The sequence below is a fragment of the Mastigoproctus giganteus genome, chromosome 6, assembly GCF_048544385.1.
Source record: "Mastigoproctus giganteus isolate SK-2022 chromosome 6, ASM4854438v1, whole genome shotgun sequence".
NCBI lineage: Eukaryota > Metazoa > Arthropoda > Arachnida > Uropygi > Thelyphonidae > Mastigoproctus > Mastigoproctus giganteus.
In genome coordinates this window covers 204,732,558-204,758,611 of record NC_143580.1, presented here as the reverse complement: position 1 = coordinate 204,758,611, position 26,054 = coordinate 204,732,558, and the positions used below count along the sequence as shown (strand labels likewise).

Here is a 26,054-nt window from a genome sequence, read left to right as displayed (position 1 = left end):
AAGATGGGAATGAAGCAAATGATTTTTAGAGACACTGCAGTAAGATTGACACTAAGTGTTCTCCCCAGGAACTAACGAATGGGTGCACTGCCTGGTGGATTTAACTGATTGCCCAGCTAAAATTTAAGCAATTAAGCAATTCTCAAAGTACCATATGGTAATGCTCACTGATCTTGATCAATATTAATTCGAACATACCATGCGATCGAGGTCAATGCGACATTCAATTTAGCTTACAGTTTATCTGCATGTCTATTATTACTGCAAGGTGTTTAAAGCCTTGAATGCTTCCCATTCAAGGCTTTAAGCACTTCAATCAAATCATCCTGCAGGTACCAACTCTCCAGACACTGTAATTTGCAGAACTGAAGCCTTTCCAGGTAAGAACACCCTTTTGTTCCCTTCACCAACCTGGTTACACTTCTCTGCACCCATTTCAACAGATCTACATCCTAAAGTGAGACTCCAGATCTGTGTACAATACACAAGATGCGGTCTAACCATAGCCTCGTACAAATGGATTATTATCCCCTTATCCCTGCTAACAAAGTTTCTATATATCATTGACAAAACCCCCATGAGCTGTCCTGGCAGCTCATTCCCTAAAGAATTCTATATGAGTGAATGTAGATGCAAAATACTTATTGAATTTGTCAACAACCTGAGCGGGTTGTCATCAACAATTAACCCACTGACATAAAGTGGCCTAATGTGATTCAGCACCTTCTTTCTACTGTTAATATAAGCATAGACATCTCTTCTCTGCTTCTTTTCTTTGCATTCTTTGCCAGAGACTTCTCATAGTCTGCTTTAGCTTGCCTAACATCCTTTGTGACTTGATTTCAGACTAATCTACATTGTCTGCATTGCTCAGAGAATTTCATATCTACTCATACAATTAACGCTAGGTCTTTTTCATTTTCCATTACACTGAGTGTAGTACCACACAGTTGATAAGTTACTCTGGGATTACTACTACTGAAATGCAGCCTTACATTTGTCAACGTTAAACCTCAACTGCCATTTCTCGCCCATTGACTCAATTTTCCTAGATCTTGTTGCAGTATTTACCCGATTTTTGTCATTAACTACCCTGCCAATTTCGTATCATCTGCAAACGTTAGACATTAAGCCTGATATACCTTCATCAATAAATACTAAAAACAATAATGGGCCAAGCACTGAACCATGGGGATTCCACTAATAACATTAGTCCATGAAAAAAGCAGTGCCCACTGATAACCATTCTCCTGTCTTCTTCCATTAAACCATACCATTATCCATAGCAGTAACTTACCTTTAATATAACAATTCTCCAGTTTCTATAGCAATCTTTTATGTGCAACAATATCAAAAGCTTTCCTGATATCCAAATATACACTGAAATTATTCCCTGCATCCAGTTCCCCAGTCACTGCATCACAGTAACTTATCAGACTGGTTAGACAAGACTACCATTCACACCAGTCACAGCATAGATTCGACAAATCCATGCTGTGACTGCAGTACTGTCCTGTCTTGTTAAAGAAGTAATGCAGGACCAGAAGGTCCTGCATTACTTCTTTAACCAGTGACTCCATTATTTTTCCCGGAACAGATGTTAAGCTAAAAGATCTGTAATTACTCATTTCACTTTTTTGACCCCCCCCCCCCCTTTATGAACTGGGGATACATTTGCACATCTCCATTTCATAGGACCTCCCCTGAATCCAAGGATGCTCTCATAATTATGGCTAAGGGTTTGCTTACTTCCTTTGCCACCCCTCCCTTAATATGACTAGATAGATCCCTCCCGTCCATCCAAGGTGTCTTTTTTACGTTCAGCTTCAACAGTTGCTCTTTTAACTTTCCTTTCAAAGTCATTTAGCTCCCTGTTGGAGTTTGGTAAACATCTGGAATCCCCTTCCCTAAAGAATTCTATATGAGTGAATGTAGATGCAAAATACTTATTGAATTTGTCAACAACCTGAGCGGGTTGTCATCAACAATTAACCCACTGACATAAAGTGGCCTAATGTGATTCAGCACCTTCTTTCTACTGTTAATATAAGCATAGACATCTCTTCTCTGCTTCTTTTCTTTGCATTCTTTGCCAGAGACTTCTCATAGTCTGCTTTAGCTTGCCTAACATCCTTTGTGACTTGATTTCAGACTAATTTACATATACTATAGGCTTCTGATATCTAATAATTTATATGCATCCCATGCATTTTTATTCTCTGTAAAGAGTCTCATTAGTTCATCTGACATTCATTTAAGTCTATGCCTTGAACAATATTTATTCATTGGTATAAAAAGCCTAATAGTTTCTGTGGTTACTTCCCTGAATGCTTCCCATTTACAATTTGTTGGTAACATCATCAGTTGGTTTCACTGTACACAATTTAAGAACTGTCTGAGACTACTGTAGTCGTGCTTACAAAAGCAAAAGCTTTTCCCTTTATCCTTGACAGTAGTTATGTCTTTAATTAAATTCCACATTAGTACACTGTTATCACTTCCACTCAGTGAGTCTTTTACCTGCAGATTCTTAATGCATATTAATATGTTTATTATAAATAGGAAGTATATTATTTTTAGTGATTGTTAATATATTGTGTTTTCACATTACATTGTCAAGTGCAATATATTACAAATACAGAATTGTTCAATATACACAAATATTATCTATTATTATGCACAGGTTAGAAACATTAATTATTAAAACAAAGTTATATGTTGCTCATCTTGCTCACCCAGGAAGGATGTTTTTACTCTCCCAGATTACTGGTCTTGCTTCATGGAGTCAAGAGTCATGTAATTTAGTGACCAAAGCTGAAAAACAAACCCAGCACTCTTAGTGTGGGCAGTTTACTTTTTTTTATGTTAGTTATGATCTGAAACACCTTTTTGGGTTCTCTTTTACAACTTACTACATTGTCAAATGCAATATATTACAAATACAGAATTGTTCAATATACACAAATATTATCTGTTATTATGCACAGGTTAGAAACATTAATTATTAAAACAAAGTTATATGTTGCTCATCTTGCTCACCCAGGAAGGATGTTTTTACTCTCCCAGATTACTGGTCTTGCTTCATGGAGTCAAGAGTCATGTAATTTAGTGACCAAAGCTGAAAAACAAACCCAGCACTCTTAGTGTGGGCAGTTTACTTTTTTTTATGTTAGTTATGATCTGAAACAACTTTTTGGGTTCTCTTTTACAACTTTATTGAATAACAGGCTGAAATTTAAAGCAAAGGTAGCAGTAAATTCAGCTCAGGAAATTCACTGTGATTACTAATAAACTCACTTGATAATCAAGGCCAAATAACCCTTAACTGTTTCTTTCCAAAATTCAATCAATTAAATTTTATATAATGATATCAGCATCTCAAATTTATAACAGGCTTACACAACTTTGCCATTCATTTTGTTTAACACTTCCACTGGTGGTAGAACTAGGTGGTAGATGACTCTCATCAACCGGTGCAATACCACCACTTTGCTTATTGGCTTGAAGTGGTGGAACAGAAGTGGTGGAACTGGCTGAAGTGACAACAGAACCATCTGGTTCTGTTGTCACTTCAGCCAAGGATAAAGCTGACCTGCTAGCATCGCATTTTTCTTCCAGCTTATGCATTAATGATCCTGGTAAAACACCTCCCACCATTTAATGCCTCCTGTGGTCTTCCGCCAGAAGGATTTCAACGAATCTCGATGCTAAGAAAGCACCAGGTCCTGATGGTATTTCTCCACTTGTTCTCAAAACCCGTGCTCCTGAACTTACTCCTATTCTTTGCCGCCTTTTTTCACTTTCTTATTCCAAAGGTGTTTTTCCTTCTGATTGGAAATTTGCTCATATCCAGCCAGTTCCTAAAAAGGGTGACAAATCCCTCCCATCCAATTACTTCTACTCTTTCTAAAGTAATGGAGAAATCAATTAACCGCCAACTCTTAAACTACGTAGAAACCTTCCGCCTGATCAACGATCGTCAGTATGGATTCCGTCAGTGTCGATCCACTAGTGATATTCTGGCTTATGTTACCCATTTATGGTCTAATTCAATGGAAAGGTTCGGTTAAACACAAGTAGTTGCTCTTGACATCTCAAAGGCTTTTGATCGTGTTTGGCATAAGGTCTTCTAAACAAGCTTCCATCTTATGGTTTGCCAACTGTTTTTAGTAATTGGTTATCCAGTTTTCCCTCTGATCGCTCACTGAGGGTGATGGTAGATGGCTCTCTGTATTCTAACTTCTCCACTAATGCCGGTGTCCCCCAAGGTTCAGTTCTTTCCCCCACTCTTTTCCTCTTGTATATTAATGACCTTCTTCCAATGACTGGAAATCCTATCCATAGTTTTGCCGATGATAGCACATTGATTTCCACTTTCCATTTTGAGAAACCTTGTGCTGCTCAATCAGCTTCAACTTCTCGAAAATCTGCTACCAATTCCTTAAATGCCGATCTTCGGGTAATTCTGCAGTGGGGAAAAGACAACTTAGTTGATTTCAACCCTTCTAAAACTCAGTCTTGTCTTATATCTCGCAAAAAGGATTCTTCTGCTCCTATGCTTATCTTTAGTGACACTCCGATTTCTAGGCAAAATGATATATCTCTTTTGGGGATTACCCTGACTTCTAATCTCTCTTGGCACAAGCACATTACAAATATTGCTTCCTCTGCATCTAAAAAACTTGGCTTTCTCTTTCGCTCTCGGCGTTACTTTTCTACCAAACAGCTGCTCACTCTGTATAAATCGCAAATCCACCCTGCCATGGAATATTGTTCCCACATCTGGGGTGGTGCCCCCAAAACCTCTCTCAGGCTTCTTGATTCCATTCAGAAGAGGACAGTTAGATTAATTAATGATTCATCTCTACAGTCTCTTCACTCGCTTTCTCATAGACATACTGTTTCTGCTACATGCCTCTTCTACAGATACTTCCATGGGCACTGTTCTTCTGAATTGGCTTCTATAATTCCCGCTCTCTCTTTCAAAACAGTCCGAACACGTGCCGCCACCAGCCAACATCCATTTACTGTCCAACTTCAAACCCATAGAACCAACTTTTCATCTTCCTCATTTATTCATTCAACTGCCGTTTTCAGGAACAACCTTCCTTCATGCGTATTTCCTGAAAATTACAATCTACAGAAGTTCAAGTCCAATGTCAACAAATATCTTCTTTCATCTTCTCAACCTCCAACCCAAGCACGGTACTAAGTACTATAGGTTCTAATACCTCTCCTGTTTGGGGTTCACATAAAAATAAAATAAAATATATAAACTATTTCTTTTGTCTAACTTTTTACAGGTTTGCTTGCCTTACACAAACTGCACTCTAAATGGCACCATCACTTTATATTGATAAAGCGGTGCTAATCAGGTGTGATCAATCATTCTGCTCTTTATGTTTGTATTTGTATTAAGTCCTTCCTATCTCGTATTGGCAAGTATGGATATGTTATCCATAGGTTTGTTAACCGCCAAATATCAAAGATGTATACCTAAACTGCCCAGCATGAACACTTATTCCAAATCTTTTAAAATGATTTAAATGTCAGTTATTCACAGCTACATTGAATTCACATGAATATTAAGTGCTTTCTAATGTTTATATTTAATTCCATAATTTCTTACGTCAATTTCACTGACTGATGATGGCTAAGTAAAAATATTGTATTGTCTAAATTGAGAAACAGCTTTGTGAGCATAGGATTTATTTCAGATTGCTTGCAGACAAAATTTTGAAAGCAGACTTGTTTGAAGCTAATTGTGCTTTCAGATTTTGTCACTATGTTCTTTTAATACAATAGTCACTCTTATAACTGGGGCATTATTAGTGTCAGTATAAGTCTTTTGGTATACAGTAGCTCCTAGCTTTGTTTTTTTGTTGGCTTTGAATTTTTTATTCTATTTATATTTTTGCTATTCTATTTATGATAATTAGCTTAACATGAAGGTTTATAGAGTTTGAAAAAATACCCTCTTTTACGTAAATTTCTTCATCTCATTTATTTATTTCCCATCTCCTTCCCCACAAAACTTCAAGTATTTTTATCCAAGATGCCTCCTCCATATAAATCAACTAGGGGTCTGCAGACTATAGCCATGGTGAGATGCAGCATACCTCTTCAAAAGCTTTTACTATGATTCACTGCACTCCTGACCTAAATTTATTATAATGCTAATGTCTCATCATAGAACAAGTTACTTCAGCACGTTTGGCACAGAAATTTATGCAATCTGTGCTACTACTGGTGTATTCACTGCAGGAATTGCATATTGAATGATGTCTGATCTTTTTTGAATGCTTATTTGAGTAGCAAAATTTTAAAAAACTTTAAATCAGCAGCAAAGTATTTTTGGACGATTTTTATAAGAAATTTTCTTTATTATTCATCCCCAACATACAAGTTTGAAAGGAGGGTTTTCTAAATAACTTCAGTTTGTAAATTTTTTTAAATAAAAATAACTTTTTTTATATTAGCTATTATTAATTTTTAAACAAATTCTTAGGTTCGACAGAGGAGTCAGGATTAACTGTTATGAAAGATCTCAGTTTGCAACGTTCTTCTGCTTTGCCAATTAATAATTCTGCAGAATATCTCATGATTCAGCAAAATGAACCATTTTCAATAATTGCAGATCCTGTGCCCATTGAAAATCAGGAAAATATGTATGTATGACTGTCTTCCTGTACTTGTACTTTTAACCATATTTATATCCGACTAAATAACATAGGCATTAATAATTCTTTGCATGTTGCACTCATAACCTTTACCAGACTATGTACATTTTTCAAAGTCATCTCAAATATGTTAGAAATCTTCCATTAAGTGATACCACCTGTTATCTGTATATTCTAAGTAATATTAACACAACTTAAAATAGATGGCAGCATGAAAATAGGTTTTAAAATTCAAGGGAGAGATCATGCCTTCAGCCTTTGTTGTCTGATTTTGGCTTACAAAAGCTGGAATTCAAATTCAGAAGTTGATGAAATTAAATCAAATGATACATAAATAGATGAAAAAGATAGTGATGCATTAAAAAAGTATCAAGATTTTATAAATTTTTTACTTTTTTTTTTCCTTCTTTTTTTTAAATTCTGATTTAATTTTTTGATGTTTTTGCTCTAATATTGAGTAGCTAAGTCAAAATAAAAATAAATTAATTTTTAAAATTTCATGAAGAAACTCATTCCACTTAGTCCAGTCTTTTTCAGTGACTCATTCTGGAAAAAGTTAAAAATTTGAGAACATTTTGTTTATACCATAATGGCGCAGGCCTTTATGGATTAATTTTATTGTTATATATAATTAAGTATTGCACACTATATTGTGTCACTACTGTTTTTGGATTTCTCTAAATTTAGTATCAAGATACTTGATACTCAATTTACAGAAATTTTAACTTAGTTTCATTTATCCATGTTGTTGTTATTTGGTTTTTAGGAGCATTAGCAACTAAGGCTATATTGCTCTGAGGATATGCAGTGGTCATTTCTAGACCTTTCCGCATCCTCTGTATTTGGTGGTGATGGGCTCGAACTCCAGTCTAATCAAGAAGCGTGTGCTACGCACTGCTGCTCCTGCCTGCCTGGCTACGGAGGCGCCATTTATCCATGACTCATTCCTAACTCAATTTAGTTTATTCATGAGTTTAGTTGTTTTTTATATTTTATTAGTAACAGGCCAGTTCTGTTAATATAGAGTAACACGTATCATTATGCTATTCTTTTCCAACCTTTATTTGCCTTTTATTGTGCTCAGATCATAATTTCTGGACTGGACTATTGAGTAAAGCAAACAGAAAATATTGCATACACTTTTCTGTGTTTAGTGCTCCAGTTTAAACCAATAATGAAATGGATCATGTGACAATTTTTATTAGAAATCTAGGCTTTTTTACATGAATTTGTTTGGAGGTAGGAATTATTAACACCTGACATTTTGGGAGCTGCCTTGCTTTCTTCTTCTGAGAATGCAGTATGCTAAGAGGAGATATTCATAGCTGCCAACTCTCCAGATTTGTCCCTTAACACCCATCTTTTTGCTTGAGTTTGATTCCTTTGCCTCACTGCTGCACTAGAGTTTAGTGCAAAAGCTCTGTTTTTCCTCGATCTCTTTCCAAATTTAGTAGAACTGAATTAAAATCAATTTTTAAATTCTATACATTTTTTCTCTTAATTTTGTCAATGAATACATCTAAGATAAACATCTGAGAATAGTTTGCCATAAATGTACAGTTAGCAAAAAAAAAAAAGAAAAAAACAGACTTTATTCTGCAATTTTCCATTTTCATTCTCAAGTACAGGGTTGGGGGGGGGGGGTTAAAAGCTTTTAGTCCAATTGTGAAAGACTGTATTACCAATCTGTGCTGTGACTTAGTAAATAACCAAAAAATCAACTGTTTGTGAAATCACTGAAGAAACTTATTTCCATCAGATCATGTTGCTCTATCTTAACAAAAATTTTAAAAATGGAGCACATTTCTGCAAAGTTAATGCCATGGCTGTTAAAGAGCAACAACATGAATGCCAGAAAATTGCTTTCAGTTTGTTTGAATGTGCAACTAATGACAAATAATTTTTGAATTGTATCATGATGAGGGTTTATGATTTCTCCTTGATCCAAAAAAGGGTGGAAAGTGCACAGCAAAACAAAGGCCAAGTTGTAGGTATTTTTTGATTGTGTTGTCCACCATGAATACTCTCCAGTATTCAAGGACAAATTATTAACATTAAAGTTTGCGACACCTTCATGATGTGATTCAAAGGAAAACAACCAATAAAAAAAAAACTTCAAAAACTTCTTACCTCACCATAATGATGCATTTATCACTACTTGTACAGAGTTTTTAGGCAAATATGTGATCACTCAAGTTCAGTAATCCCAATATTCACATGTGGCTCCATACACTTTTCCCTCCTTTATAGGAAAAATTCCCTGAATGGATGTCAATTTTCAAACAATGCATAATATAATGGATCAGGTTTCAGTGATTTGGAACTCAGCTTTCCAGAAATACTTCTAAGAGTGAGAAAATAATTGGCTAAAAGTGTATCACCAGAAGGACACTATTTCAAAGGTAGCATCCCTTTAGTTTGCTTACCATTGCTAGATTGTAGCAATTTGGATACTTTTTTTGAATAGACCTCATATGAAGGGGTGGGGGTTGAAAAGTTTCTAGCCTGATATAAATCGCAAAGGTGTTCATAAAAGACAATATTGTCAATTTGTGCCGTGACTCTTCTTGCAAGTTCACAGAAATTTTCAGGCTTGTAACTATTTTCTTCTTTACAGAGAGCATTTAAAGTGTGGAAGGTGAATGAAGATGGTGACTGTTGAGCAATGTGCAGTCATTAAGTATCTTCATTTAAAGGAAATGACACCAAAAGAAATTCATGAAGACATGCAGCAAATATTAGTTGAATCTTTTCCTTCATATGCCATGGTTAAAACACTGGGTTGCAGAATTTAAGTGTGGACAAAACAGTGTTGAAAATGGAGGCCTGTTGCCATATCGACACCTGCAAAAGTAGATACCATTGATGACCTGATCATGCAATACCACAGAATAACATTGAAGCACATTGAGACAACATTCGGCATCTCCCATGAGTGAGCTCACAATATTGTGGGGAATGTTTTAGAAATGAAGGTCCTTTCTAGGTGGGTCCCAAAAGCATAGAATGCTGATCAGAAGTGGGAAAGAGTGAGGTGGCATAAGATTGTGCAGCATTTTAAAGCAAATTAAGCTCAGGTTGGGGGCCAATATGTCACTATGGAAGAAACATGGGTGCATCATTTTGACTCCGAAGGGAAAGTCATGGCATCCATCTTCTGGAATGCAGAAGGAGTGATTATGATTGATTTTCTGGAACAAGGTGCCACTATCAATTCTGAGTACTATTCTAACCTACAGAGATGTTTCTGCAAGGAATACATTCAAAGAGGCATGGGAAATTGGCCATAGGAGTCATCTTGCATCAAGACAATACCTGGCACATGTGATCTTTGTAACTTAGACAACACTATGACTGTGGTTGAGCTATCACAGCATCCACCCTACTCATTGGATTTGGCTCCATTGGACTTTTCTATATTTTAAAAAGGACTTGAAAGGACAGAAATTCAACAGTGACTGCTTTGATGGATGCAGTTGACAACTGGTTTGAGTCAAAATTTTCTGAATTTTATTTGAGCAGGTTATGAAAGCTAGGGGATCGTGCCAGAAAGTTTGTTGACGTAAGGGGGAAGTATGTTGAAAAATAGTTGGGTTTCACAACTTACCAGTATTCTTTTTATGACAGGCTAGAAACTTTTCAACCTCCCCTCGTATTTCTCTTTCTCTCTATCAATTTATAAAGTAATCAAGATTAATAAAATAAACTGAAAAGTTTATTAAAAATTAAAATTAATATAATTAAAGCTTTATTTTCAACATTTTACTCACATTGCCGGTAGAGTGTAGAATTATGAACTAAAACACCACCCTCCCCTGTGCAGAGACAATACACATTAAATGTGAAACTGGTTGATGTAAACTTCACTGTAAGGTATTTTATACATATGATGAAAAAAAAAAAAAAAACAAGTATTGTACTGTCAAAGTTATTTGTTCGCTAATAAGATCCAATGAAGTGTTACAACTTCCAGTATTTTTGTATACTCATACCAGAAGCTTAACAACTTTATGAATAACTTTTGTGAATTGCAGACCACCTAGTTTGGTGGCCAGTAGCTGTCTATCATGAATTCCCAAGACGAAAGCATGTTTCCTTATAGCAGTCTCAAAAGTCTGATAGCTCCAAACAGCATTCACAGATAGCAAATTGCCCAACTGGCTTATCAGAAGTGCCAAGTTAAATATTATTTAATTTTAACTTAAATTTAATCATATTTGGAAAAGAATTTTTTTGTACCAAATTGAAAGAATCAATTTCAGAAAAAAAACAAAAAAACACACATATACAAAGTTTGCAGTACTTCTAAAAAGTATTGAAGGTAAAGAAATGATATTTTCCAGATCAGTTATGTCAGTTTTAACATACGAACCTACCGGATGCTATTACAAAAGAAAAAAAGAATTGATGCACAGTGGTCCTTCGTTGGGTAAATGACAAGTGCATAAGAAAGCATGAAATATAACAAGTCAGGAAATTTGGTATCTCTACCTTTTTCTAAAGTTCAGCCTCCAGTTAGCAGATCTTGAAAAAACAACAGTCCAACAATCCTAGAGGTCCTATCTATACAAGAGACTGTAGGTGTGGGAGCACATATATAGGTGAGTCATACAGACATCTACAATGCAGAATTAAAGAGCACAAAAAAGATGTACAATATGCTAGAGTTCTGAAGTCCGACACAGCCCTCCATGTCTTCCACTTGAGATTTCAAGAATATGGGAATCTTTTCTACAGATAGACAGAATACAAAAGAAGTAAATTTAAAGAAGCCTTCCTCATAAAAATGTTTTGGAGCCTCAGCAATCAATAGAAAACAGGGGTTGAGTTCAACCAGAAATATTTTCATCTTTTTAATAAGAAAATAGAAGAAGAAATAGGGAGCTACGGAACGAATATAAGCCAGTTGTGGAAGAGTAGCCCACATACAACCTCTTCAAGGCCACCAGAACCAGCCTACACACCAAAACCTGATGTTCAGAGTAGGAGAGCAAAGATCACCTCAGGATTCCACTACACAAGCACCCTGGATCTAGGCTAGAAAACCAGAATAAGAGAGCAAAGGTCACCTCAGGATTCCACTTTACAAGAACCCCTGTTCTAGGATAGAAAACCTGGCACAATTCTATTGACTATCAGAATTAATCCCTCACCTATAAATTAACTGCTGGCAGCGCCTCTTGCCTGTATGCACATCAGGTTTCTGGGAGCATCGACAAGAGGAATCTGTCAGCAGGTAAAAATTTAATTTAATCTCTTTGTATTTATCTAATTTCTGGTTTTTATTGTTAACAATATTCAAACAGAATTATTTATTTGCTAACTGTAGTTGTGAAATCATAATATTGGTAATTATAAATCATAATATTCATAATTGTAATATTGGTAATTTATTCAAATTTGTAACCCCTTTATTTTTGTTCCCCCAGCAGCACAGTCTGATGGGTATCGGTAAGATATCTGAAACGTTACCTTAATGTATAGTAGTTTAAGCAAATAGCTTAATAAACTATATTAATTTCATGTGGTGTTAAGAGTGGTATTAAATATAATAATAATCTTAATGGAAAACAAACGTGTAGTGTCCTTCCCTAACTGTATTCCTGTTTATCTTTCTAAATTTGAGCTTATTTTACTGTTTCTGGCTACTTTCATAAATATTTATGTATGTAAATGTCTTGTTTTGTTTTAAACTTGAATGTTGTCTATTATTGATTATTTCAAAAGATTGTACAAACTCATATGAAGTAATTTTCCATAATTTTATCTATACTCAGTACTAAAATTGGAAAAACAAAGAAATGGGTTTTGTGTTTAGCCTTGGTGAGGAAACATGGTTTAATGCTTGATAGTTATAAACCTGATTAGCATTTTTATGCTGCAAAAATTTCACCGATAACACCAATACAGGTTGGACTGTACATCAGTTTACTTGGAGGAGGTGCAATTTACTGAGAAGTAAATTACCAAAAATAGTTCAAACAGTTCACTTTAATGCTATAAACATCACGTAAATGTAAAATTAATAATATAGGAATGAGATTTTTTTCTTCAAGATTTAGATTGTACAAAAAGCATTTCACATTAAATTGACATATAGACCAACCTGTATTCCTTATTATTCGTTGTACAGTGCGTAATATCAGACTTTTTGAGCAACAGTATATTTAAAAATGTAATAAATTCGTGTTAGTATATATGGGTGCATTGTTTCCCACTAAATATACTAATTGAAGAGATCTTAATCAATTGAAATTAAGAGATCTTAATCAATTGAAAAATAAGGTAATAAGAAAATTTTGTGATTTGTTAATTAAGAAAGTTTAATACCCTTTTAAACACTGACTTTTCTTTATTATTTCAATAACATGAGTATATCATAAAAAAGCTAAGAATGTTACCTACCCTTTCTCTAACATACACTTTTAGTTACATTCTATTTTTTTATTTTACATTTAAAATTTCCAGACCGCCACCTGGGTACATACAAGATAATGTGAAGAGAAAAACAGTGGGAGCACTAATGCCATCTGTAAATATACCTGTTGCACCCATTGAAGTATGTATTTTTTCATTTTATAGTGATTCTGATTTTCCAGCAGCTCTTTATTATGATTATGATAATTTATACAGCAGCTGTTTTAAATGATCTATATTCTTACTTTCATATATTTGCTCTTAAACTCTATCTTTGTTTATTTACGCACACTGCTGTTTCCATATTTATGCAGAATATCATATTAATGGAACTGTATATCAGTGGCATGTGTACTGTGGTCCATAGGGGTCTGTCACACTGGTGTATATATATTAAAAGAAAATAACTAAAACACTAATGTGCAGAAATTATTAAATCTGAATCAAGTGTCAAATGGTGAAAAGCATGTTATTGAAAAACAGTTGCTATTTCTTTGTTTACATTAAATAAATAAATAAATTTTCTGTTTATACTCCGGGACGACCAAACAGTCAGAGGAGTTTACCAGATACACAGAATACAAGAAACAGCACCGTATTCAGCAGTCACGGGCTTGAACCCCGGTCACTCAAGGCACGTGTACTTATGCACCTGCACACCTGACCACTAGACTACGGCGGCCTACCATGACTGTTATTAAAGAGTGAATATCTCTTTATAAAGGGACATATTTGAAACTTTGTCAGTCTGTATGAAGGCTCTCCAAGGGTTTAAAGTGTTAAGTTTAAATTAAGAGCGGATTGATGAGCTTCCCAAAACAAATTACCATGTATTTCAACATGTTGAAATACATGTTGTATAAGTTTTTCTGCCTTGAAAATTTGTGCTTAATCATATATTCATTGGCACCCTCCCCCACCCCACTCCATACTTCTCCTTCAACCCATGCACGGTACTAAGTACTTTAGGTTTTGGTGCCTTTTGTGTTTGGGGTTTTCATAAAAAAAAAAAAAAAGAAAGAAAGAGTTCATTTTTTAGTCATATTTTGCATCTCACAGGTGGTTTATTGTTGTTGTTATTTGATTTTTTAGGAGCATTAGCAACTAAGGCCATATTGCTTCAGGGATATGCGGTGGTCATTCCCTGACTTTTCTGCATCCTCCATATTTGGTGGTAAGGCTCGAATCCCGGTCTAATCAAGAAGCGTGTGCTACGCACTGCTGCTCCTGTCCACCTGGCTACGGAGGCGCGGTGGTTTATTACAGTAATATCTGCATTAAAAATCACTCTTTTTTTTTTTTTTTTAAATTCAGTGATTTCTGCTCTTTCTTTTAAAAGTATAGATTGACAATTTTATTGTATTGCAGCAATTAAACTGTAAATAAAGCAAAAGCATATACAGTACTCCTTTACAGTGAACATAATGAAACCATTATGTTCAATTTGTTAATGGCAATTTGTCCCATTGTTACCAACAGTGTCTAAAGAATGTGAAGCTCAGTGGATACACTGATTTGGTAAGTGTTAATTTTAGAACAGTGTTATAATTGTCATTCCATCAGCATACTGTACTGATCAGAGGTGAATGGCCAGTTGTTGTATGCTGTCGTATATATTGGCCTAGTAGTTTACTCTCTCTGATGCAGACTGGATATGTTACTAGCTTGTCTCTAGATACACATGCAGCTCTCACTCGATTTCAAACAGAAACATGATTTGTCACTAAAGACAACATGGGACCACTCAGCCCACATCTCGCAGTTGTCTGCTAATCATGCACCCCCATATGGCATTACAATGGAAATCTGGCTGATTGTGATAGATCTGTTTCCTCTCAATTCAGTGAATCAATTGATCTTTCAATTCTGATCTTCTTCTGATGCCACAAGAGTCCTAGCCATGTGTCCAAGTACCTTCCTGTACCCACTCTTACCAGCAGCCTCTAGACGCTCAAGCATCATGATTCGCAGAAATAACAGTATACTATGTTGACTATCCAGCTTTCGATGCTCCAGCGATCCAACACCTTTCAAAGTCTACCATTTGCAACTAATATCATTTGCACCATCTTGTACACATTAAAGGCATTGCACACTCCTAAATGGTCATTCACCCATTATTTTATTTGATATAATATTGCATGAAATGCTTCTTTTTTCAAGATACATTATGTAAGCAAACTAGAATAAATGCAACCTACATTGAGATATTTGCATTATAGATCTATTATTATAAATGACTAATATATAAATATTAGTTGAAGATGGCTTGCAAATATAGCAATTAAAAACCTTCAAACACATCCATATAAGAGTTCAACAACAAATTTAGTCATCAAAAGTCACCAAATTAAAAAAAGTGTGTGTGTGTGTGTGTGTGTGTGTGTGTGTGTGTGTGTGTGTGTGTGTGTGTGTGTGTGTGTGTGTGTATATTTATATATATATATATATATATATATGGAAAATAAATTTAGAATAAACATAGCATACCTGAAACAAAATTTACATAAAAACAAAAATCCATCCCTAAGAACCTGGAACCCTTAAAACTTTTCCATAGTCAGCAAAGTGAATAGACTATCAATCCTTTGAAGTCCCATAATCAATAAAGCTATCTTAATGATATTTTGAAATAGTTAGCAGATGTAAACTGACCCAAAGCAAGATGACTACTTTTCCGAATACCATTGTTCGAGGATGCTCACTGAAGTTACATGGTTTTATTTCCATGGATTTCCATTGCATCACTTCATGGGATATGGGAGAGGGGAAGGAAAATGAAAAGGAATAGAAAAAGAAAAGTAGGAGAGCCCTTTCCTCTCATATAAGATAATAGTTCATGGGCGGAAAAAACTTTAGAAAATTAGAAAAGAAAAAAGTATTTCGAAGAAGTAGGTTAAAGTTTTTCATTCAGAAGTCTGGGTGGGTGACTGCCTGACCTCTTAGTTGAGATCCTGAATAAACAAATAATGTTCGTTATGATATAGGGGAGGGGGATGACAAGTAAGTCTAATTGGAAAAATTAAAACTATAATAAACCTGTTTTAAATCCTGCTCTTCAGATAAAATTACTGTTCTGTGGAGTAATAGATCCATTAGTTGACTAATTGCTCAAATTTTTATGGTTTATTGACATAAACTTAGTTGGTTGTCTGTCTAAAATGAATGTATTATTAAATATCACGAAATGCTCATTTCTAAATAATATGCAACTAAGTCAAAACTTAGTTCAGTTATACTTTTTTTTTATTATGTGTTACTTTTAAAGAGCTTATGTTTTTGCAACAGTATAGAGATGTTCTAGTGCTGCCAGTGTTTGCACTCACATTCTTTGCATTGGATGGCATATACTACTTTAATCTCTGGTTTAAAAATCCACATTCTTAGTTTTGTCTTCCAGCTTCTTTTAAGTATGTAAATATTTTCCTAGCGAACATTAGATTTAAACCTGCCTTCTTTAATACCTTTTCAGAGATAGATGAAACATTTGAATATATAATGAGCTAATTCAAAAATCACTTTTAGATGTATTTGTCTGTGAAGATAAATATTTCTCTTTGGCAAGGTTTAAAGAAGTTTTGTATGAGCCAGTCTTGGTAACATCATTTTTAAATCATTCTGTATGGAAATGTTATTTCTTGGTTTAAATCATGAATGATTTCTTATGCAATAAAAAAAAAAAGGTAAACTGCAGCCATTATCAACCCACTGCAGGATGGAAGCCTCCTCAACAATTCATGCTGTGAGGGGAATGGACCACAATCTGCCGTGCTGGTCCAGTGTGGGTTGGCAGATTGACTGTATTTAGCAGTCAGGGGCTTGAACCCCGGTCTACTCAAAGAGCGCGTGCTACTGCACTCCCACTCCTGACCACTCTGCTGCAGAGGCCGTTCTTATGCAATATTGGCCCATAACTATGAAAATGAAGGTAATTGCTCTGTTTGTAGGTTTATGATAGACTGTTAATACGTGACTATTTCTTTGTATTAGGGTTAAATTCAAGAAGTTTAAACTCTGATTTTCCACATTTCCTATTTAAATATATTTCAACCTTACATCAATATAATTCAGCTCATGGAATATCTCTTGTATCATATCTAGTTTACCAACACGCAAACAATTGTTGACATGCTTTCCACACAATTTTAATAGGTGAGGAGGATATTTTGGAAATGACTGTATTCTCCATTTCCATTAGATAGAATTCAGATAACTGGAATCCATAGAGACTCCAGATACTTTATTGGTAAAAGGTCTCACCCTGAGTAACTGGCAGATGTAACATGTAAGAATATCTAACATGTTAATTATGCCATTAACCTTCAATTTAGTTCTGTTTCTTATTAAGGTATCCTGATTTAACAGATTGGTGGTTAATGCCTTCTGAGGATGTACATTAGTGTGCAATGATTTTATATCACCAGAATAGTCTGTCATCTGGATCCTTCAAGTTAACAAGTATAAGTCATCAGTATATTTTTATAGATATCTGGACTAGTCCATTATTAATTTTAGTGTATTTGCCATATACTTTATTAAATTTGCTGTGGTAGTATTTCTAAAACTATTAGTCTGAGGTCTATTTGGTTTGTGTAGTTTGACATCAGATATGTACAGAGAATGTATTGTGGGTCCTAACAAAGCAGTATGCAAATTAGTACTAATCTTTATAACTGGATTTCAATCTAATACTTAATAAATATTTCTGCCTTGCAATAAGTCATTCAATCTGTTGTTGTAGTTGGATTTGTTTAAAAGATATACAATTTTTATAAGATATATAATTTTACAAGTTTAATACACCGATTCTGCCTTTTAGATGACCACATTAGTATTTTCAGCTAACTGTTTCAAAGCTACAAATTTGTCATTAGTCAGATTCAAGGTTATTTTTGGTTAACACCTATTGATAACACGATTTATATGCTTGAAGAGCTTCTTGTTATCTTTGACTGTTTTAATTTGTTTGTGCTGGAAGAAAATAGGAATTATAGGGAACTTTTTTTTTTTTTTTTTTTTTTAGCACTACACTGTAGTTTAAGCCTTTGTAAAGGAATTCTTTGCATTTAATACACCGATTCTGCCTTTTAGATGACCACATTAGTATTTTCAGCTAACTGTTTCAAAGCTACAAATTTGTCATTAGTCAGATTCAAGGTTATTTTTGGTTAACACCTATTGATAACACGATTTATATGCTTGAAGGGCTTCTTGTTATCTTTGACTGTTTTAATTTGTTTGTGCTGGAAGAAAATAGGAATTATAGGGAACTTTTTTTTTTTTTTTTTTTTTTTAGCACTACACTGTAGTTTAAGCCTTTGTAAAGGAATTCTTTGCAAAATAGAATTCTGTTTTTGGGATTATGGTTAGAAAGATTTATGATGAATTCATCATAATTTGAGCAGATTTATTCAAACCTGATTGTGGGCATTGTTCTAGGAGGAACTGCCATTTCTTTCCATATCTGTCATTTATAATATCAGTGTGAAACAGAATTCTATTTTGCAAGTACAGATAAACGGAAAGCTGAATTTCTTCATTCACAATATGCCTTAATAGTCTCTGAATATATTACAGTAGATCTTGTTTTTCATGCATACATTGTTTAATAGTATGTTTCACAATTTACATGGCTACATTCTTAAACTCCTAAAATTTTGGAAATTTACCTGTATTTTTATTTCGGCAAATTTTTATGAAAGACAATCAAATATTTTCAATGGAAAACACGTTTCTTTCCTTTGTAAATGTGTTCACTCACAAATAATTGCAAAGATTATATTTGTTCTAGTTTACATACATAATAGTGGGTTATGAAAAAAGCATTTAGCTCGTTACATATCAGGTTTTCTAAGTTTACAAGACAATGGGAAATTTCAGTTAACTTTGAGGTCACCATTTTGCACACATATTTAGGTATTAACCTTCACATCAGGGTTATAAAGACATGTTATTGGGTGCGCTTGACATGCTAATTGCTTATTATTATTATTATTATTATTATTATTAGCCATATGGTGCAAGGAAGTCCAAGGCTTATGCTGCACCAACCAAAAAAAAAAAAAAAATTCTGAATTACCCAGAGAGAGAGAGAGAAGTAGAAGGAAATCACTAAGAAAGAGAAGAATGATGATATCCAGCTCAGGACGCTGGGTGTGCCAAGCCAATACTCACCGGGTGTGAGCCCCTGGGGTTAATATTAATTCTTTCCAGATGAAGTAATTGCAGTGTATTGTATGCTTGATTTGTTAATTTATTAATTTATAATTGAATAATATATTGATTATTGCTTGCTGTGGTGAAGTTTATTTCATTATCTCATATTTATTTGTCAGCATATTGATTATCCACTTAATGTCATTTAAATTTAGAAGGGTTCCTTGGTTTTGTTAGGATGTGTATATTGCTGTTGAAGAGGAAGATGGTGAGGAGCAGTGCGAGAAAAACAAAGACCTACTGTTTCAAGATGGTAGTGTTGCTATAAATGAAAATGTTACACTTGCTCCAACGTACAGTGAAGAACAGTTTGCTGCAAATGCCAAATCTGCATCCACTCCTTTTTCACATATTTATGCTACTTCTGGAAGTGTTCACAATCCCTGTGGAATTACATCATCATTTGCAAACCTTGAACTGTATTCCCTACCTGAGACAGTTCCTGAGGATAAATTTCTTCAGGAAAAAAAAAGACTCTCTGTTAACGTGAATTCTTCTAGCTTTCCTTTTAGGGAAAAAAATCGTAATAGTAACATTGGAGCTGGCACAGAACTTCCAGATAGCCTCAGGTAAGAATTAGGACCCATCCAAATAATGTAATGGCACCAAAAAAAAAAAAAAAAAAAAAAAATTCATAGATTTAACCCATATAAATTGAATGCATGATTTTTATAAAGTAAATGGCTGCACAGTTTTTAGAGTTTAGAATTTTAGCATGACGAATTTATTAGTTCCATTAATGTTTTATTTTTTTGCTAGAACTGTTCAGATGCTATAAAAATGTGCCATGTTCATCATTAAAAATTATCTTAACAATTTTTCCTCTACTTTGCTTATGTCATGAAATGATCAAACAATCTAACTTTAGAGGCTTATGTACCCATAAAATTTGATACTTTACCACCTTACCTCAAGTCTCTACTTAGATATCAGTGGCCATCAGGCTGAAACTCTCTCTCCCCCCCCCAATTTCACCTAGCCATTTTCTACAGAAGTTTGCCTAATTCTTCCTTGAATATATTTAAGCTACTACCAGCTTCCACAAGTCAGATGGAAGTTTGTTCCAGCAATGAACCACTCGCTGGCTAAAGGCAAATTTCTGCACATCTGTTTTGTAACCGTCCGTAGCAGAGTGTGCAGGAGCGGGAGTGCAGTAGCACACGCTCTTTGAGTAGACCGGGGTTCAAGCCCCTGACTGCTGAATACGGTCGAACTGCCAACCTGCACTGGACCAGCGTGGCAGATTATGGTCCATTTCCCTTAGCATGAATTGTTGAGGAGGCTTCCATCCTGCAGTGGGTTGATAATGGCTGCACTTTACTTACTTCCTCAATTTGAATTTATGCCCTCTCAAGTGCATAATCTGAGCAAGAGAAAGAATCCCATCAACATTAAGCTTTCTCAAACCATTCAAAGCCTTAAACACTTCAATAAGATGGAAGAAGTAGGCATCACCTTGAAGATGCCTACTCTCCAGACACTGCAATTGCAGAACTGAAGCTTTTCTTGGTAAGAGCACTGCTTTGTTGCCCTTTTCTGTACTCATTCCAGCAGCTCTACATCCTTCCTAAATTGAGGCCTCCAGACCTCTATGCAGTACTCAAGGTGTAGCCTGACTGTGCAGTGTCCATTGATTACCACTCTGTCTTCTGCACTCAACCATCCATTTATACATAGCAGCAACTTTGCCCTTAATGCCACACTGCTCCAATTTGTACAGCCGTCTTTTATGTGCAACAGGGCGCCTCCATAGCCAGGTGGGAAGGAGCAGCAGTGCGTAGCACACGCTTCTTGATTAGACCGGGGTTCAAGCCCGTCACCACCAAATATGGAGGATGCGGAAATGTCAGGGAATGACTACCGCATATCCCGGAGCAATATGGCCTTAGTTTGCTAATGCTCCTAAAAACCAAATAACAAACAACAAACATGTGCAACAGTATCAAAAGTTTTTCTGAAATCCAACTGTATGATATCGAAACAATTTTTTGCATCCAGTTCCTTTCTCACTCCTTCCTCCACTTTTAGATCAAATTGGTCAGACAAGATTTCCCCTTAACAAACCCATGCTGTGTCTGAAGTATAACTGCAGTCTTGTCTAGATTAGTTAAAGAACTGCATTAATTCTTTAACCAATGGCTATTATTTTCCCCTGAACATAATGAAGTTAAACAGATCTGTAATTACTCATGCCACCTTTGATCCTCCTTTGTTAATTGGGGATACATTTGCAGATTTCCAGTCTGTGGGTACCTCCCTTGGATCCAAGGATGTTCTCCTAATTATGGCTAAGTGTTTGCTTATTTCCTTTGCTGCCTCCCTTAATATAATGGGATAGATCCCATCCACTCCAGGTGACTTGCTTATGTTTAACTTCAACAATTCTCTTCCACTTTCCTCTCAGTTATTACAAAATCGTTTAGTTCCTTGTTAGAGTTTGATTAACTTCTGACCTTCACTTCTCTACAGAATTCCTCATGTGTGAATGTAGATGCAAAATACTCATTCAGTTTGTCAGCTACCTAAGCAAGATCATCAACAGTCAAATCATTGATGTCAAGTGGACCAATCTTATTGATCCTCTTCTAGAGTTTACATAAGTAAAGAAGTCTTTTTTTTTTTTTTCATCCTTTGTCAAAGATTTCTCTCAATCTGCCTTCACTCGCCTAACCTCCTTGTGACTTGATTATAGATTTGTATCTACTGTAGGCTTCTGTGTCTCCTGATAATTTATATGCACCCCATGCATTTTTCTTCTGCCATGAGTCTCAGTTCATCTGATATGATTTACTTAGGCCTAAACCTTGAATAGTATTTCTTAGTTGGTATGAAAAGCCTAGTAGCTTCCATGATTAATTCCTTGAATGCTTCCTATTTAGAATTTTCTGTTGGTAACATCATCAGTTGGTTCCATTGTATAGAATTTAAAAACAGTCTGAGACCTTTACAAATGCAAAAACCCTTCCTTTTATCCCAGATGGTAGTTACATCTTTATGTAAATCCCACATCAATACACTGTGATCACTGCAACCTAGTGGTTCCTTTATCTTCTGATTCCTAATTCATGAATAATCAGGTCAGGAGTATTACTCTATCTGGTTGCCTCCCAAACATGCTGCTGTAGAATATAGTCATTCAGTAAATCCACAAGTCTTGCTAGTGTGCGAGTGACCATTCCACAAGTTCCGCTCAATATCTGGAAAGTAAAAATCTCCCATTATTAAGACATTCTGATTTATTTGTTCCCTTTAGTTCTTTGTACAGTTTTTTGTTGTACTCATCAGAGTCATTAGGCCTTTCTCAGTGCTTATATCACACCAAACTGACTCAGCATTGCAAAAATGATGACACCCATGTCAAGTGGGTGCACTGCTCTAGATTTTGTGTTTCTTTACTAACAGCATAATTCCTTCCTCCCTTCCTTTCCAAAAAGAGATAAACCGAAGCCTGAACGCCATAAGACAGCCATGTCAGGTACAGCTTCTTCTAAATTCAACTAATGCCTTACATTTTGCAGTGGAATTGCAGAGGCTTTCGTGGCAACATTGACGACATTCAATACTTAATTAACCGCTACTCTCCAGTTGGTTTCTGCCTGCAAGAAACCTATTTAACTCCTCAAATCTCTGTTTCCATAAAAACCATTCAATCTATAGAAGAGATTGGAATACATTCGATTCTGCCCATGGTGGTATAGCCATTTTGATTAGCTCAAAGATTCCGGCTAGACAAATCGCTCTTCGAACCCAAATCAAAGCCGTTGCTGTGCAAATTGTCTCAGTTTATCTCGCACCAAATCATACTTTCTCTTATAATGACCTTGAAGAACTTTTAAGACGGCTACCCTCCCCTGTCTGCTTGCTAGGGGATTTCAATTGCCACCATCTTCTATGGGGATCATCTAAAGTAGATAGACGCGGCCGAATGATTGAAACTTTACTAGAAAAACAAAACCTCACTCTTCTTAATAGTGGCTCGCACACCCATATACAGTTACCAACCGGACAGACTTCTGCAATTGACCTATCGATTTGCTCCCCGATACTGTTTTCAGTCATGCAATGGTCTGCTCTGGATGATCCCATGGGCAGTGATCATTTTCCAATTGTTTGTAATCTGTTGACTACACAACCACCATTACAACAGCCCTGCAGGAAATGGAAATTCTCTAAAGCCAATTGGTCCAAATTTCAGTCAGCAATCACTTTTGACAAAAAAACTATTCAACTACAGCCCATAGATGAAGTTACTGATTATATTACATCCTGTCTTTTAGTTGCAGCTAAGTACTCTACTCATTATCAAATCCCCCGTCCCAAGTAAAATGGCATTTCAACTACTGGTGGAACGAAGAGAAGAGCAGACATGCCCCCGGTTCTATTACACCTATTCTTTTTGTAAAATATATTTCCCATTTTCCTGACAATAGTCACCAACAACAACTAGTTCCTGTGGGACCAGCACATTCTGCCTTGGGGATTGCCACTGTGTTGCCTGTTTATCAAGTGTTGATGTGGGCACTTGAGAGCTTGATGGACTCCAATTTAAATCCTTCAAGTGCATCCACCCTGTTCTTTAAGCTCTCATAAAGGCCTATAACAGTGCTGAGTTGGTGCCTAATATCCTCACACTCTTTACATCAAGCATACATAAAGACCCCCCCCCCAGCAGTATCATGTCCTGTTCCTGTGATATATCTGCAAACATTAAACAAGCAGTACATTTCATAATGCCATGATTCAGAGGACAACTGCCCCTTCAGTTACACCCTCCATCCCCCAAGCCGTGGCACTCCCACTACCTTAAGCCTTTTGCTTTGCTACTCTATCTGAGGCATGATTTCAGTTCACATTCAATATAATTAAAAATACTACCTAAACTTATATCCTAATGCAGTAATAACACTATGCTACGGTTAGGCTATGAATTTACATTATTGAATATAATTATAAAAGAAAGATAAATGACTTATTGTTTGTATTTATTGACATTTTGAATGACACGAAACACAAATAATTGACAAATTATTTTACAGTTTACAATAAATGTTTGAAAATCCCACCACCAACCTCAATGTACTTTGCAACTCATGTAGTAATATGGTAATATGACGTGTTGTTCTTCTGAGATCGTTTCGGATTTCTTTTATGAGTGCAACAGTATCCAAAACGCGAGCGAGCAATTGTTCTCTTGTATTCACCTTTTCTTTGTATACTGTGCTTTTCATCCATCCTGACAAACAAAAAAATCTAACGGAGTGATGTCTGAAGACCTTTGTGGCCAACGAAGGGGACCACCACGGCCGATTCAGGGAAAGTTCGATTTAGATATTGCATCACCAGACAGGCTCCGTCATGCTGAAAGTACATACCGATCCTTGTAGCCAAGGGAATATCCTCCAATAGTAGTTGAAGTTCATTTTGCAGATATTCTAGGTAAATGGGGCCTGTAAGAAGATTTTATAATGCAATGGGCCCAACCAACTGATTGTTGATGATACTGCTCCACACATTTACAGAGAAGCGATTTTGAAAATTTGTTTCTATAGTGGCATGTGGATTTTCGTCTGACCACCTATGAGAGTTAGGCGCCTCCGTAGTCAGGTGGGAAGGAGCAGCAGTGCGTAGTACACGCTTCTTGATTAGACCAGGGTTCGAGTCCGTCACCACCAAATACGGAGGATGCGGAAAGGTCAGGGAATGACCACCGCATATGGCCTTAGTTGCTAATGCTCCTAAAAACCAAATAACAACAACAACTATGAGAGTTACTGGTGTTGTTGATACCGTCACGGGTGAAAGTATCTTCATCGCTGAACAGTGTTAATGGAATTAATTGGTATTAGCATTTACCCACCGACAAAATTCCAATCACTGGGCGTAATCTCCTGGTTGAAGGTGTTGCACCTGCTGTATGCAAAATGGATACAAGCCATGCTCACATATGTTCGCCATACTCTTGTCTTGGAACACCAATACACATAAAAATTCTTTGTGTGCTAATAGTAGGACTGCGTTCTACCGACTGAAGAATGTGTTCTATTTCATCCACATTTTGTTCATTTGCACATTCAGAAGAAATATGAGCACTGGGAACTGTACCGGTCTCATGCAGTTTGGTGTAAACACTACTAAACACTCTTGAATCCTGTATTCTGCGATTAGGAAACTGTAGATGGTACTGCCTACAAGCAGCAATAGCACTTCCATCATAAAAACCATATTGGCATATTCAGCATGTGTGACTGTGTGCGGCATTCTTAACATTTCTAACACCAAACAGTGTCAGGTTATAACTGCTTCTTGACCACACCTGATTCAGGGAGCTGTGCAAGGCAGTTTCAAACAGCTGTATCTCCATATCCATTGAGAACTGGATACATGTTTATATGAACTTTTTTACTCAGAATAATTAATTTTACTCAGAACCCATAACCGGAAACGTCACGGGAAAGTAGTAGCAGAGGCACAAGAAGCAGAAATGACACAAGACAGTAATTAGTGGCAAACATTTATTTGACATAATATTAACAATGGAGTAGGAGATGGATGCATTTCATGATGTTACAACAGATGCTTGATGGTTCCACCATGAGACGCGATGTATGCGTGACATCAACGCAGCATAGATTGGCGGACACGGTCGAACACACCTGGAGTTTCTTTGACAGTAGCAGCAGTGCAGACGAGTCTCCACAGGCGATTCATACACGATAGATTTGAGAAACCCCCCACAGAAAG

General features: G+C 35.9%; 1 protein-coding gene across 1 annotated transcript in view; it reads left to right on the top strand.

The window, feature by feature from the left end:
• LOC150084896 (mitotic checkpoint serine/threonine-protein kinase BUB1 beta-like) overlaps positions 1-26,054 on the top strand; it is a 202,759-nt gene that overhangs the window by 101,000 nt on the left and 75,705 nt on the right. Inside the window, exons 9-11 of the mRNA XM_090376385.1 lie at positions 6,509-6,668; positions 13,149-13,239; positions 19,491-19,882. Coding sequence (XP_090232511.1) covers positions 6,509-6,668; positions 13,149-13,239; positions 19,491-19,882 — 643 coding nt within the window. The remainder of the gene's footprint in view (positions 1-6,508; positions 6,669-13,148; positions 13,240-19,490; positions 19,883-26,054) is intronic.